At 38.3% G+C, this 14,086-nt stretch overlaps 1 protein-coding gene across 1 annotated transcript in view; it reads right to left on the bottom strand.

The window, feature by feature from the left end:
- Positions 1-14,086, bottom strand: part of LNPEP (leucyl and cystinyl aminopeptidase) — a 93,738-nt gene that overhangs the window by 49,303 nt on the left and 30,349 nt on the right. The window contains exons 2-4 of the mRNA XM_058534643.1: positions 8,715-9,555; positions 3,676-3,814; positions 2,268-2,399 (exon numbers count right to left, since the gene is read on the bottom strand). Coding sequence (XP_058390626.1) covers positions 2,268-2,399; positions 3,676-3,814; positions 8,715-9,555 — 1,112 coding nt within the window. The remainder of the gene's footprint in view (positions 1-2,267; positions 2,400-3,675; positions 3,815-8,714; positions 9,556-14,086) is intronic.

Raw genomic sequence — 14,086 nt, 5'->3', positions numbered from 1 at the left:
GAATTTGAGACTTCTTTTTTTCTTAGTTTAGCTAAAGGTTTGTTAATTTTGTTTATCTTTCCAAAAACTAGCTCTTAATTTTATTGATCTGTTCTATTGTTTTTCTAGTATCAATTTCATTTATTCTGCTCTGATCTTTGTTATTTCCTTCCTTCTGCTAACTTTGGGCCTAGTTTGTTCTTCTTTTCCTAGTTTCTTGAAGGTTCAGATGATGGTTAGCAATTTTTAGCAATAAAGTATTTTTAAATTAAGGTACATACATTGTTTTTTTAGTGGGCAACAATGCTATTGTGGGCACTGTTTTAGTGGGCAATAATGCTATTGCCCACTTAATATAGTACAGTATAAATTCAACTTGTATATGCACTGGGAAACCAAAAAATTCGTGTGACCCTTTTTATTGTGATATTTGCTTTATTGCAGTGATCTGGAACCGAATCTGCAATATCTCTGTGGTATGCCTGTATTAGAATATTCTGAGTTTGACTATATACTTACCTTTACCAGTATGTTATATATTTTCATATGTTTCATGTTACTAATTAGTATCCTTTCATTTCAGCTGCAAGAACTTTCAGCATTTTTTGTAAGGCAGGTCTAGCGGTAATGGACTCCCTCACTTTTGTTTGTCTGGGAAAGTGTTTGTCTCTCCTTCATTTCTGAAGGATAACTTTGCCAGATAGATTATTCTTGGATGGCAGTTTTCTTCTTTCAGCACTTTGAATATATCATCTGACTCTCTCCTGGTTTGTAAGGTTTCTGCTGAGAAATTCACTGATTGACTTATGGGGGTTCCCTTGTAAATTACAAGCTTCTTTTCTCTTGCTGCTTTTAAGATTTTCTTTGATTTTTGACAGTTTTAGTATAATGTGTCTTAGACAGGATCTCTTTAAGCTGAGTTTGTTTGGTGACCTATGAGCTTCATGAACTTGGATATCTAAATTTCTCCCCAGATTTGGGAAGTTCTCAGTCACATTTCTTTAAATAAGTTTTCTGTCGCCTCCTCCCTCTGTTCTCCTTCTGAAGCTCCAATAATTTGCAAATTGTTTCTTTTGATGGTATCCCATAAATCATGTAGGCTTTATTCACTCTTTTTTATCCTTTTTTCTTTATTCTCCTCTGACTGGATAATATCAAATTTCCCGTATTGTAACTCACAATTCTTCCTTCTGCTTGATCCATTCTGTTGTTGACGCTCTCTTTTGTATTTTTCACTTCATTCCTTATATTCTTCAGCTCCAGAATTTCTGTTTGGTTCTTTTTTAAGTTTTCTATATCTTTGTTAAACTTCTCATTTTGTTAGTGCATTGTTCCTGATTTCACTGAATTGTCTTTCTGTGGTTTCTTATAGCTCACTGAGTTTCCTTAAAACAGCTATTTTGAATTCTTTATTGGGTAAGTCATAGATCTCCATGTCTTTGGGATCCGTTACTGTAAGATTATTCTGATCCTTTGGTGGTGTCATGTTTCCTTGATTCTTCATGTTCCTTGAGGTTTTACATTGCTGTCTTTGCATATGAAGTAGCAGCCACTCCTCCAGTTTTTACTAACTGCCCTCTCTAATGTATCCAGACTCATATTTCTTTGCTCCAACAGCATGCTAGAACCTTTCAAATGGTAATCTGAACTTCCACAAAGGCTCTCTTGTCCATATCTAAGACAGTGTTTTTCAGGCATGCCCAGACCACAGCCAAGGGGGCTGGAGCTGTTTTATAGGCCACTGCAGGGTCCACAGCTCGGACCAAGGTCTGTATGCCTAGTACCCAATGTAGGGGTGAGAAAGACTCCCCCAAGCTCCTTTGGCATATAGTGCTGGATCCCACAGCTTCCACATTAGACACTTTTGTCCATGGACGGATGCCAAATTGTTATTGTTGGGGTGGGGGACATGAATGAGGGGCATCTTATTCAGCCATAATGCTGTTATCTAATTTTAATTAATTTAAATCTAAATAGCCACATAAAGCTAGTGTCCACCATATTGTACAGCACAGTTCTAGAAGCTTTAGTATACATATATTGTCTTACTAGAATTCTCTTGTAAAAGTAAAATTAAAGGAAACTTGAAAATTATTGACTTTCAGGTATTAAATTATAACAGTAAACAAAAGCTAAGCAAAAAAAGTAACATTTCTTGTATAAAGTGTTATAGTTGTGATCCAAAAGCTTGTTTTCTTTCATAAAGCAGTTACCAGAAGTCATTAAGCAAGAATTCCTCTTAACCTCTTGTGAAACAGGCTTTCAAGACAATTACCACAACAACATACCAAAGTTCCATTTACGTCCTGACTCAGGTTCTTCATCTCCCCCACAACAAAAGCAACCAGATAAGTACTCATCTTCACACTCTCAGAAAACTCATCCTGAACAAGTCCATCTTCCATAATGACTGATGACTTCTAAAAACAAAGGGGAAAAGATAACAGTTCTGTAATTATGGGAATAAATGACAGTGACAAACTGAGAAACTGAAAATTCAAATAGGAAATAAGTAGTGAAGATGTTGGCATATTTTAATCTGTCAGCACGAGTTTCTGAATAGAGCATGGCCCTTAGTCTCAGTCTGTTCTACCATCCTTCATCACGAGAGCATACCGAGTACAGTGAAAAATCCATGAGAAACTTTTAGTCTCAAAAGATGGCTTTAAATAAATGTAAGTTAGAGATACTAAGTAACAGTGGTTCTGTTTCTCCCCTTTAAAACACCACCAAAACCAAAGTCCTTCCTTATGACCTAGAGTGCTCCACTCTACTACTACAAATACATTGACAGAAGAAGGAGCTACTGCTGGGATATCCCTCCAAATGATCTGAAATGGCTTCGAAAAGTACTGTGTTGATGACTCCAAGAAGGCTTAGTGGGATCAAAGGTGATAAATTACTAGAAAAGTATGCAGGATTTTCCAACCATGAATTAAGGTATGTTTTGGGGTACTAGGCAAGTAGGCATTTCACCTCTTTTACAGAAAGATTAAGGTGAAGAGTACGGCTAGGAGTGGAGCTGCTGAAGTGATGTCCCTATTCAAGGACAGATCTCGTCCTCCAATCTACAAGAGTTGACTCCATAGCCTGTCAGATGTGGTTGCTCCTTTCCCCTAGGCACACGGGTTCTGAGAGGCTCTTATCAGGCTGCACACAGCCTCTCAGCTGTCAACAAAAGGACCCCTTAAGTTCTTTTAGCATAAAAACAATTCTGCTTGGTTTCACCCTCGCCGCCTTCCATACAGAGCTACCACCCAAGAAAGAGGTTTGTGTTCTTGTTAAACCTCCACATTACAATATCGATTTTCCAATAACCAATAAAACACCAAGGTCAATCATAGTTAAACACTATCAAATATCCCTGCTTAGAACAGCAAATTCACCATGTCTCAGAAAATATCACTGTGATCTTTAGTACTAGTTCATAGGATTAATATTTGCACAATTTTAGTATGTAGCACATATTTCCTGCCCATACATTCCATATCCAGCATGTCTTTCTCTTTCCTGAAGTGCTCCTCAGGCTGACTTCTCAATTGATTCCAACATATATTTTATTTAAATATTTTAAGAAAGAATAAGAATGAATATGATTTTAATCACTCTCAACAGTATGGTAAAGAGGAATTCAAGTGCTCATAACAAAGAAAGAGACCCACTCAAAGATTTTACATTCAAGGAAGAGAACAGTACCTTAGGCATATTTGATAAAGCAGTGTATTGCTCATCCCTTATGATCCTGATGAGAAATGTGGCTTTAAATGTTGGTTCATCAAAACAAGGAAAAGCAGATCTCGCTGCCAGGGGTTCAAATTGAGTTGCTGCAAAGTACCTAAAACAAATGCAAATTCATCCAATAGTTATTGAGCACCTACTATTCAAGGCACCTTGCCAAGTACTAGGGATATTAAGATAAACATCCTACAATCCCAGTCATTAAAGGATCTGCAATCAACTGGGAGAGGCAGAGGTTTATACAATGGACAGAAACTTGAGAGGCTGCAAATCATGTCATAACAGTGAAAACAAAGCAGTGGAAACAAAGGGTAGAGAACAAATTCTGACCAGCGGTTGAAGACATTGTAAGGAAACTGGTGACAAAATCTGAAGAGAGCCTTAAAAAACGAGGAATATTTGAAAAGGTAGAGAAGGAAAGAGAGTACACTCTAGAAAGAGTGGGAAGCACAAGGACCGACAGAGCAGTGCATATCCAGGGACCGGGGGTGGCTGCCTAATGTGGCTGGAGATGAAGCCACAAAGGTAGGCTGCAGCTGGCCACTGAGGTCTTAGAAACATTTCTGATGGAAGATCAGTATGAAGGATCGTCATTAATTGCCATTAATCATCTGTACAGACTCCGGCTTCACAACACTAAACCTCAAACTCACAACTTGCACTTCTACGAAGACTGAAAAAACTAGGTGTCCTGTAGTATGCTGGTTTCCTTTACTCTCTTTAGAAATTAATCAAAAATTTTCCTCCCCCTCCTACAGCACAGCAACAACACTTGAGAATTTAACTCATATAAAAGTCCTCAATTAAAGTTTGGGAGAAAAGCATAGAAAGAAAAAGAGGAGAAATGCAGATTTTTCAATTAAGCAGCAGAACAAAGCAGATCTGCCTTTGGGGAATCATCCAAACATGGCCATAGAGAAATCAGGACAAGTGTGGCTCTGGTGTGTATATTTCAAGTACAAGTCAACACGGTACACATACAACCACCACTTTGGACATGATAGCCTCACTTGCTTAGGGCTTAGTTCCCACTTTTAAAAGAAAAGTAGTAAGTGTGGGGTTAGTAGTAAGAAGACTCAACCTCTGCAATTCACCAGCCAAGTGACTTTAGGCAAATTAGTGATCCACGTCTCAATTTCCTTATTTGTTAAATTAGGATTAAGGTAGGATCCCCTGCCAAATACCTAGGGTTTTTGTTAGAATCAAATAATATTATTCATAATAAAAACTACTTATATGCCGTAAAGTCCTACATAGATATTTACTATAAATGCTGGTCATAACTCTTCTTTGACACTTAAAATTATCATACATTTTTCCTGGTAAGAATTTGCCCAAATCACTGTTTCTATTGGGTCATTTGCAAGAAAGACACCAATCAACATACATGAAACAACTTAAACATATTATGTTTCTAATATTCCATTTCTTCACCCCACTCCCAAAGTCTTACCCAGGTAACAGAAGATTTTGGAAAAGGGCCACAAGGGACCAGGGGATAAAGTTTGATGATATCCATGCTATCCATATAAGAGAGTCCACGTGGACCATCGCTTTGGATAAAAATTGGATCATAATGTTCTAAGACAAATCAAATCTTAAATTACTATTAAAAGAACTGCAATCATAACTATCTCACATAAACGTCCCTTTGAGAAGGCTGTTACTTGATGCTACTTATAATCTATCCTATCTGTGATGAATACTTTGAGGCTTATTTAGCTGAGTGTCAGGTAAGAGAATTCGAAGCACTGGGGATAACAATGGAGAAAGGAAAAGAGGCGTGAACCAGGGAGGCAGTACACCACAGTGATTAAGAATGTGGCCTCTGTAGTTAGAATGACCTTGGGTTCGAGTTCCCTCTCTGCTACTTGCCAGCCATAAGATGTTGGGTGAGTTACTTTATGTGCCTCTGCTTCCTCATCTGTAAAATGAATGAAATATTAATATCCACCTCTAAGTGGGTTTGACAGAATACAAGACTAAACATAAAATACTTGGAACAGGGGCCAGCCCCGTGGTGTAGCGGTTAAGTGCGCGCGCTCCGCTGCTGGCGACCTGGGTTCAGATCCCGGGCATGCACCGATGCACCACTTGTCAGGCCATGTTGTGGCGGCGTCCCACATAAAGTGGAGGAGGATTGGCACAGATGGTAGCTCAGGGCCAGTCTTCCTTAGCAAAAAGAGGAAGACTGGCATGGATGTTAGCTCAGGGCTGATCTTCCTCACAAAAAAAAAAAAAATACTTGGAACAGTTTCTAGCACTTCAACTACCAGCAAATATGGGCTATTATTATCACTAGAATTTAGGAAAGTACACATGAAGTTTGTTATGGCAGGTGAGGGCTGTGAGAAAAAACAAGGGCCAGATCTTGAAAGATCTTAAACTAAATCCTGTTGGAAATGAGGAACTGTTAAAGGATCGTAAACCAAAGATCAACATGGTCAGATCTTTATTACTTCTAGAAATATGAGTCTGGCACAGTGTGGAAGACGGGGGCAAGAGGAGGGGGAAAGCTGTGGTAAGAGGGATGGCCAGGAGACCAGTTAGCAGAATGCTTCCAGAGTTCAAGAAAAAGGCACTGAGAGACTGAAGGACAAAGAAAGGAAACACATCAACACATTCTCATCCTAAATTTGCTTACCAGTTCTTTTAGTATCAGTTTGTTATCTAGAACCTTAAGTCTATCATCCACAACTTCTAGATTTAACTGCAAGGTTAGTGACCATCTCCACCTCTTAGATGACACAGGTGAAGTTCCCTTACTACAAGCAGTGTCCATACATGTTTGACATTTACATATACTCTGATTTTCCAATCAACAAGGAATATATCCCTTAATTACTTTATCTACTTGTTTAAATATTTATTCTTATCATACCTTGGTGGGGACTGGGGTAGAAAAATCTTCCCTAGCAGAACTAAGCAAAATTAAAAGTGGAAGAAAAACAAAAAAAATTGCTTTGAATTATAGCTTTCAGACATCTTGAAAGGTATAAATAATCTTCTAACATTTTATTTTGCATCAAGATATACAATCATGTGGGGCATTCATTTTACTGAGCCAGGTAGGCTAACAGATTTATATATTTTTTGTAACAGCAGAGTTTCACAGACTAATTTATATTAATAGATTTTAAAATACTATTTTCTCATTTTTTATTTATTTTTTTGCTGAGGAAGATTTGCCCTGAGCTAACATCTGTGCCAATCTGCCTCTATTTTGTATGTGGGTTGCTGCCACAGCATGGCCACCAACAAGTGGTGTAGGTCCTTGCCCAGGAACCGAACCCAGGCCGCCGAATTAGAGCATGCCAAACTTAACCACTAGACCATGGGGTTGGCCCCTTAATGCTCTATTTATTAATTTTAAGGAGATGTCTTCCATTTTTCTAGCATTTTCCACAACTCAATCCAGCCCATGGCAAGAGTCAACAAGTCACCATACCAAAAATCACCCTACTGTGCCATGCAACATTTATTCCTGTCATTATACAGTAGCAGGCCCAAAGGACTTCAAGGGCAATACTTCAAATGGAAGAGGTGACTATGGGATATGTCTTAAAGATCTGTTTGAACACTAAGAACATTGTTTTGGGGCCGGCCCGGTGGTGCAAGCGGTTAAGTGCACACACTGCGCTGCGGCAGCCCGGGGTTCGCCGGTTTGGATCCCGGGCGCGCACTGACGCACTGCTTGGCAGGCCATGCTGTGGCAGCGTCCCATATAAAGTGGAGGAAGATGGGCATGGATGTTAGTCCACAGCCAGTCTTCCTCAGCAAAAAGAGGAGGATTGGCAGATGTCAGCTCAGGGCCGATCTTCCTCACAAAAAAAAAAAAAAAGAACATTGTTTTTATGTATATCCTGTAACTCCTAGAGATGATAGAGATCATAGAAGAAGTAAACCCCAGAAGCTTCGAGCTGCCATTACAATTATAAATTTTCTTTTAATGTCAGATCTCACGCAAAAGCCAGCATGCCATTTATTTTAAAAGTATTACATAAAGGGAAAATAGAAAAATTACTTATCTGAATAGGACTACAGATCTTTCTTCGTCTCTTTCTCCATTTAAGAAGGATCAAAAAACTTCCTTAAGATAGACTTAAAATATTCATTTCTGTTTTCCTCAATACACAAACATACATTAGCCAAATGGCCAGAATCAGTAATTCACATACTAGTTTACAAACTAATATAAGAGAATGCTCCATATTAATTGCATTAAGCAGATCTAACAAGGACTTTGTGCAAATAAGAGAACTGACATTATCGCTATTTAAGAGTAACCTGTATGCAGTGTGCACTGCTGCATCTTTCCAGAAATTTGAACTATATGCTATGAATACTAAAATTCAAGTACAAAATACATGGTCTAAAATAGAGAGCTGAATACTTTCACGTTTTGAGTCACTTTATTTTGAAGCAAATTAAGTCTCTCCTAGATTTTTTTTTAAAGTTCCATCAGAAATCCAAAACAGTCAGAATGGATTTTTTTTAATAAACCAGCAAAGAATAAGGATACCAAAAATGATGTATATAAGAACACAACACTTCTTCATGCCCTCTTTCTCCATCTCACTAAGGACCTCCTAAAAGTTCCCACACATTAGGAAAATAGATCTTAAAGAATAATCCACTCTTTTTTACTCTGCTTCCCACAGAGGCCTTGTAAGGTGATAGAAAACTAGATTCATCTTACATGAAAAGCTCAAGATAACTTAAGTATTTGTGATAGAGAAAGTAACTGATAACCTTTATCCATTTCCTTCCATCAGCATGTCCCCACCCCACCGTGATATATGATACATATGATATATGCTTAAGGTTGTGACTAAGAAAGAAACAGTATATTCTTCCAGATCACCATTCTACTATTTTGCAAATAACCTCCTAAATTTAAAAAAATTGCACCTAATGTCTCTGGTATGGGCAAAGGGACCACACTGCAGAAGTCATCATAGAGCAAAGAAGCAGAATCATTTAAGAGGGTTACATACTTTTTCTCATTACTTTCATCTGTGTAGGAGATGCCATAAAACCCATAGTAAGAACTAGATACATTTGCCGAATACTCTATCTTCAAGGTATAGTTGTGTCCTTCAAGAAGGGTTTCAGGGGCAACAATGGCGATTTGTTCATGAAATGGATATTCCAGGACCTCAACTTGTTTTTCTTGGCTTGAAACTGCTGACATAAATGTCACTCTTGAAATATTATGGCCTGTGCTGTGAAGAACGATATTCCATGTGGGCTGAAGAGCGTGAAGTGAAATCGTCACAGAACCCCTGAATGTCATCGAGGTTAGGTTTGGGTGTAGGTTAAGTTCATAGCGTAGAGGCATAATGGCAGTGGGAAGCCTGATCTGTGCCCATGGAAACAACTTCCCATTTGTTGCAAGTGGCTGAATTAGTTCCAACGATTGGTTTTTTTTATGGCAGCCTTCTTTGGTAAAGGTACATTTGGGCAGTAGATAAATTACCATGATTACAGAAACAGCAATCACAATGACAGAAGCACACACCACCATGGCCCTTGCAGAGGGTAGTGAACAAGTCCCCTCTGGGCTCTGCCTGTAGCCGGCTGCACTGTTCCGCAGGCCTGAGCTTCTGTTCATAAAGGACATGCCCAGGAGCTTTGCAGATGACTCATAATCCTCTTCATCCTCATCCATCTCATGCTCACCGAGACCCCGCACCAGCAGTCGTGAACCCCGGGGCTCATATTCCACCTCATCAGGCTCTAGAGGATGTAAACAAGGCTCTTTGGCTAAATCCACCACATCTGGTTCTTCCTCAAACATGCTGTTTTCAATCATATTCCTGGGGAGCTGAAGCCGATCTAAAAAATCAAAACATAAGGACAAGGCACAGAGTCAGAAAAAAAAGCTCATCATAAAATGTCTATTAGCAAGACCACATTTAATCTAAGAAATTTTTTATCACTAAGACTTATTTCCATCTCAGAGCTACTGAATTAAATAAGATGCTTATAATTTTCTTATATCATCCATTAAAAACTCAAGCATAAATAAAAGTATACCACAATCATGAAACAAAAAAGCCAAATAAATATGCTAGTATTAAAAAAAGGCAGCTGAGATTAAACACTAATTTCCTTAATACACTCCTGCCCAATAGCCTGGGCCCTTGTCCTGAGCTCTAATTAGAGGGCCTTGCTTTGGCCTGCCTCTGGCTGTGCCTGTCCCCACAGGGTGGGGAGTAAATAAGATCAAAGAGACGTGCCCACCCACAGTCCATTTTCCCCTTCTGGGGTCTGGGCACCAGAAACTCAGAATTCCTGCCTAGAAGGCCTCAAATCTGCTTCTGGGGCCCTTGCGGGTTTCTTCTCTGAGTCCCATTCTCCCTAGGAAGGACCACAAACTGGTACGCCCATTTATAGACTTGAATGATGGCTAAGCGACAAGCTGGGTTATTTTTTTCCTCCTGGAAGAGGGATGTTCCTGTTTCACAGCAAACTGAAAGTGGCAAATTATACAGGAAATTTCCATAATCAAGAAATAATATAAAATAAGACCAAAGAACTAGAAAAATCAGATAGAAGTACAATCCAACCTGTTTTTTCATGGTTCCAGAGCATTTGGAAGTATAACACATTCTCCTCTGTAACAACCATATTATACACCATGAGTAGAAGTGGATCTTGGGGTGGGGTAGTCATGAGAGCTTTTACAAACTACAAAGAACCATACTCTCCAACTTGCCAAGAATCACTGAGAAAAGACTCAAAAAGCAGAAGGGTACATAACCGCACATAGATCAACAATTCTTAGGATTAAATCATTCAATGTTCTTTATTTAAGAATCAGAGAATTTTAGCTTTTAAGGGATCTCGAAAGTTTGATAATTGAAACTCCCATTAATTTTTCCCTACAAAGTACTTTATATATATCATTTCTAACCCTCAAAACAATTCTGTAAAATGGCAAGTATTATAACTATTTTAGATACAAGAAAACAAAAAAAAAAAAGACGGGTTAATTTATCTTCATGAAGTCACAGTTATTTAGTCACAAAACTGATATTAGAACCTAGGTCTAAAAATGTGATTCCAAATTTTAGACTCTTTCCAGTATTATATTGCATCCCCCTACTCAACTAATTTAATAAAGAATGAGAACTTATACCTAAATTATTTATTTCTTTTGCACTTGGCAATGAAGTTGCTAAGAGTACTATTTCACTATTAGCAGAGCAAAACTTATATAAAATTACTTACTATCTAGCTTAACAGAAATGCTATGTATATTTTGTGCTTTTCAACAAATACTAACTAAACAGTGGCAACTCATAATCCGTGAAACAAAGTATCAATAAATATTAGGATAAAATTTATAGCCTTGCTTCTCAAAGTGTGGTCTGCAGACCAGAGCATCTGCAACGCATTGTAGCTTTTTAGAAGATCAGACTCTCAAGCCCCTTCCCTGAATGTGAATTTTAACAAATCCTCAGATTTATGTGCACAAAAGTTTGAGAAACACTGGTCTAAGCCTTCTCCATGGTCAGATCCCAGCCAGCACTAGATACCCCATTCCTGGGTGTGCTCTGGCCATCCCAAACTGCTTATTATTCTGAGAACAAGCCAGGCTGCCATGCCATGTTATCCTCCATATTCCTGTTTTCCTCTCTATTCCCCTTGCCTGCAAAGTCATCATTTCTCTCTTTCATCCCAGTCCACCAGGTGAACACCTGTTATTCCATAGCTCAGCTTAACTTGCTACAAAGTAAATTAAGAAAAGTTATTTTCTTTTTGTTCTTCTTTTTTTCTTTATTACTTTTTAAAAATAAATTTTCTTTTCACTTAATCTCATCCCTTTGTGCTTTGGGGATCATAGAGACCCCAATGAGGTTGCCTTTTCCTACCTCCTCTCCATCTTGAATGTCATAAAAGCTATGCTACTTTAAAAGCTTACTTTGAATAAACCTTTTAATTACTTTCTGGTGTGGGTTTAGCAAGCTGCTATCTATCCATCTCCTGTGAATGATCTGGAAACGCAAGAAGGATGATAGTTACAATATCCTGCTTTGGGAACTTAATCTCTTAAACTTCCTAGAGTGCCCCAACTTCTTGTGACAAAGTTTTGTTTTGTTTTGATAGTTAATTGTGTTTGAGGGTCATTTACTTCATTAATAGAGCAAATATTGCTGTATTGGACTTACATATTTTTTTTAACTCTTATGAACTCTTAATGGTTAAAAATTTTCAGTGGTAGTTTTATAGTACTTGGCACAGTGCTGTGGATTAGTTGCTTAATTTGCTTTTTCATTTTAAAATGTCTAAAAGGCCTTTTCTGACTTTTTTTTTTTTTTAACCTCATAACGGAAGATTATGTTCTCTTAGGCATTTGCCCATGTGTTTTGTTCTGTGTCAGACCTGATGTAGACAACAATGGAATCTGGGCAGCAGGGTTTTATTTAATAAACTTCTAACTATTCAGTAACTAACTCTAGGTATAATCTCAGCTTAATATATAGAGCATTCTCATTCCTGAATTCTATCTCCTTAGAACTTCATTTTTGTGTTTTTTGATTCTTCAGCCATGCCCTGTTTAAAGCCAAGGTGTACTCTACAGTCTGACCATGTTAGCATCTCCCGTCTGCACTTTATTAACGTCAAATCTTTTGACAAAGGCTTAGTCAGATGTCTGCCAAAATGCAGATAACTCACTTTTATTATTTATCACCCAGTCAGATGTAGAATTTTAATCTTTTAGATACAGAACACATCGACCCATCCACTGAGTTTTACTGCACAACAGAAGCAAACTTCTGTATGTGTGTACAATCATATCAAGTTGAATATACCAAACCAGGGAAAACCACTTTTATTACAGGTAGCTCAAGGAAGATTGTACTTCAAGCCTATTTAAGAAAATTTTGCTTTGGATTCTTAAGTCACTACACTTTGATCTTAGCATTAAATTGTACTCTAATATATGACTACCTCTTGCTTTAATGGGATTTATTTGTATTGAAAGAAGAGATCCTAAAGAAACAGGAAATTTTCTAAAACCTCTTAAATCCACATATACAGGCTATCTATAAGCCAAAAGCAAAGAACATCCTAGTTGAAATGCTTCAGTTTTATTTATTTTATTTATTTATTTTTTTGTGTGAGGAAGATCAGCCCTGAGCTAACATCCATGCTGATCCTCCTCTTTTTGCTGAGGAAGACCGGCTCTGAGCTAACATCTATTGCCAATCCTCCTCCTTTTTTTTTCTTCCCCAAAGCCCCAGTAGATAGTTGTATGTCATAGTTGCACATCCTTCTAGTTGCTGTATGTGGGACGCAGCCTCAGCACGGCCGGAGAAGCGGTGCGTCGGTGCGCGCCCGGGATCCGAACCCGGGCCGCCAGTAGCAGAGCGCGCGCACCCAACCACTAAGCCATGGGGCCGGCCTGAAATGCTTCAGTTTTAAATAACATAGGTCCACGTGGTTATAATCTAAGAAAACTGAAGACATTTCTTCTCATCAGATACTGTGAACTAGTGCTCCTTGATGTTGTCTGTGGACCAGCGCCAATCAGCAAACTGTTTGTTACCTGTCTGTGACAGGATACATGTAGAAAATTACCAGTTAAAAACTTTTATAGCAATCTGATAGTAATTTTATGTCTATCAAAGTTTATAATTTTAAAAACAGAGCTTATATTTTGCGTGCCTTTTTTCATTTCAGTTTTCCAATGACATTTTTTTTATATGCTACAAAATTTCTGCAACAGATTAAAAATTAAAAAACAAGAAACCTTGATTCTTTTGCTCAGATAATGTGAGAAGCAACGGGTTGGATTATCACTATAATGGCAATCCAGGTTGACATGAAGTTCTCAATTATGACAGTAGCAGTGGAAGTGAAAAGGAGAGAATGATTACAAGTCATGTGAAAGAGGGAAAATACACAGGAACTCATGCTCCCTTGGGCCAGAGGGGCCTGTAGGGTGGAGAGAGAGACGGAAGTCTATGTCAATTCCCTATACACGTTCTGGCTTGGATAACTGGAAGAAGGAATGCCATTCACTGAGACTGAGAGTGTAGGTTTTCATGTTCTATTGTTTTTTTGCGGGGGCGTGGTGTGGAGAAGTAGTAAGAATGGAGTTATGAGATGGCATTTGGTATGGGACATGATATATTTAATATATCTGTCAGACAGCCAGGTGGAGATGTTTGATTAATAGCATATTATAGAGCTAAAGGCCTGACCTTTTACAGAAGTTCAAAGCATGGCTTTTCCACTGACTCGACCTTAAAAAGGTTACCAAACATCCCTTAGCTTCAATTTCCTCACCTATAAATGTGGAAAACATTATTATTTTGTAGGATTGTTATAAGGGTTGCTATGTGGGTCTAGACTC

The sequence above is a fragment of the Diceros bicornis genome, chromosome 1 (genome assembly GCF_020826845.1).
Source record: "Diceros bicornis minor isolate mBicDic1 chromosome 1, mDicBic1.mat.cur, whole genome shotgun sequence".
Taxonomy (NCBI): Eukaryota; Metazoa; Chordata; class Mammalia; order Perissodactyla; family Rhinocerotidae; genus Diceros; species Diceros bicornis.
The sequence above is the reverse complement of the archived record's forward strand: the minus strand, read 5'-3'. Positions and strand labels throughout refer to the sequence as shown.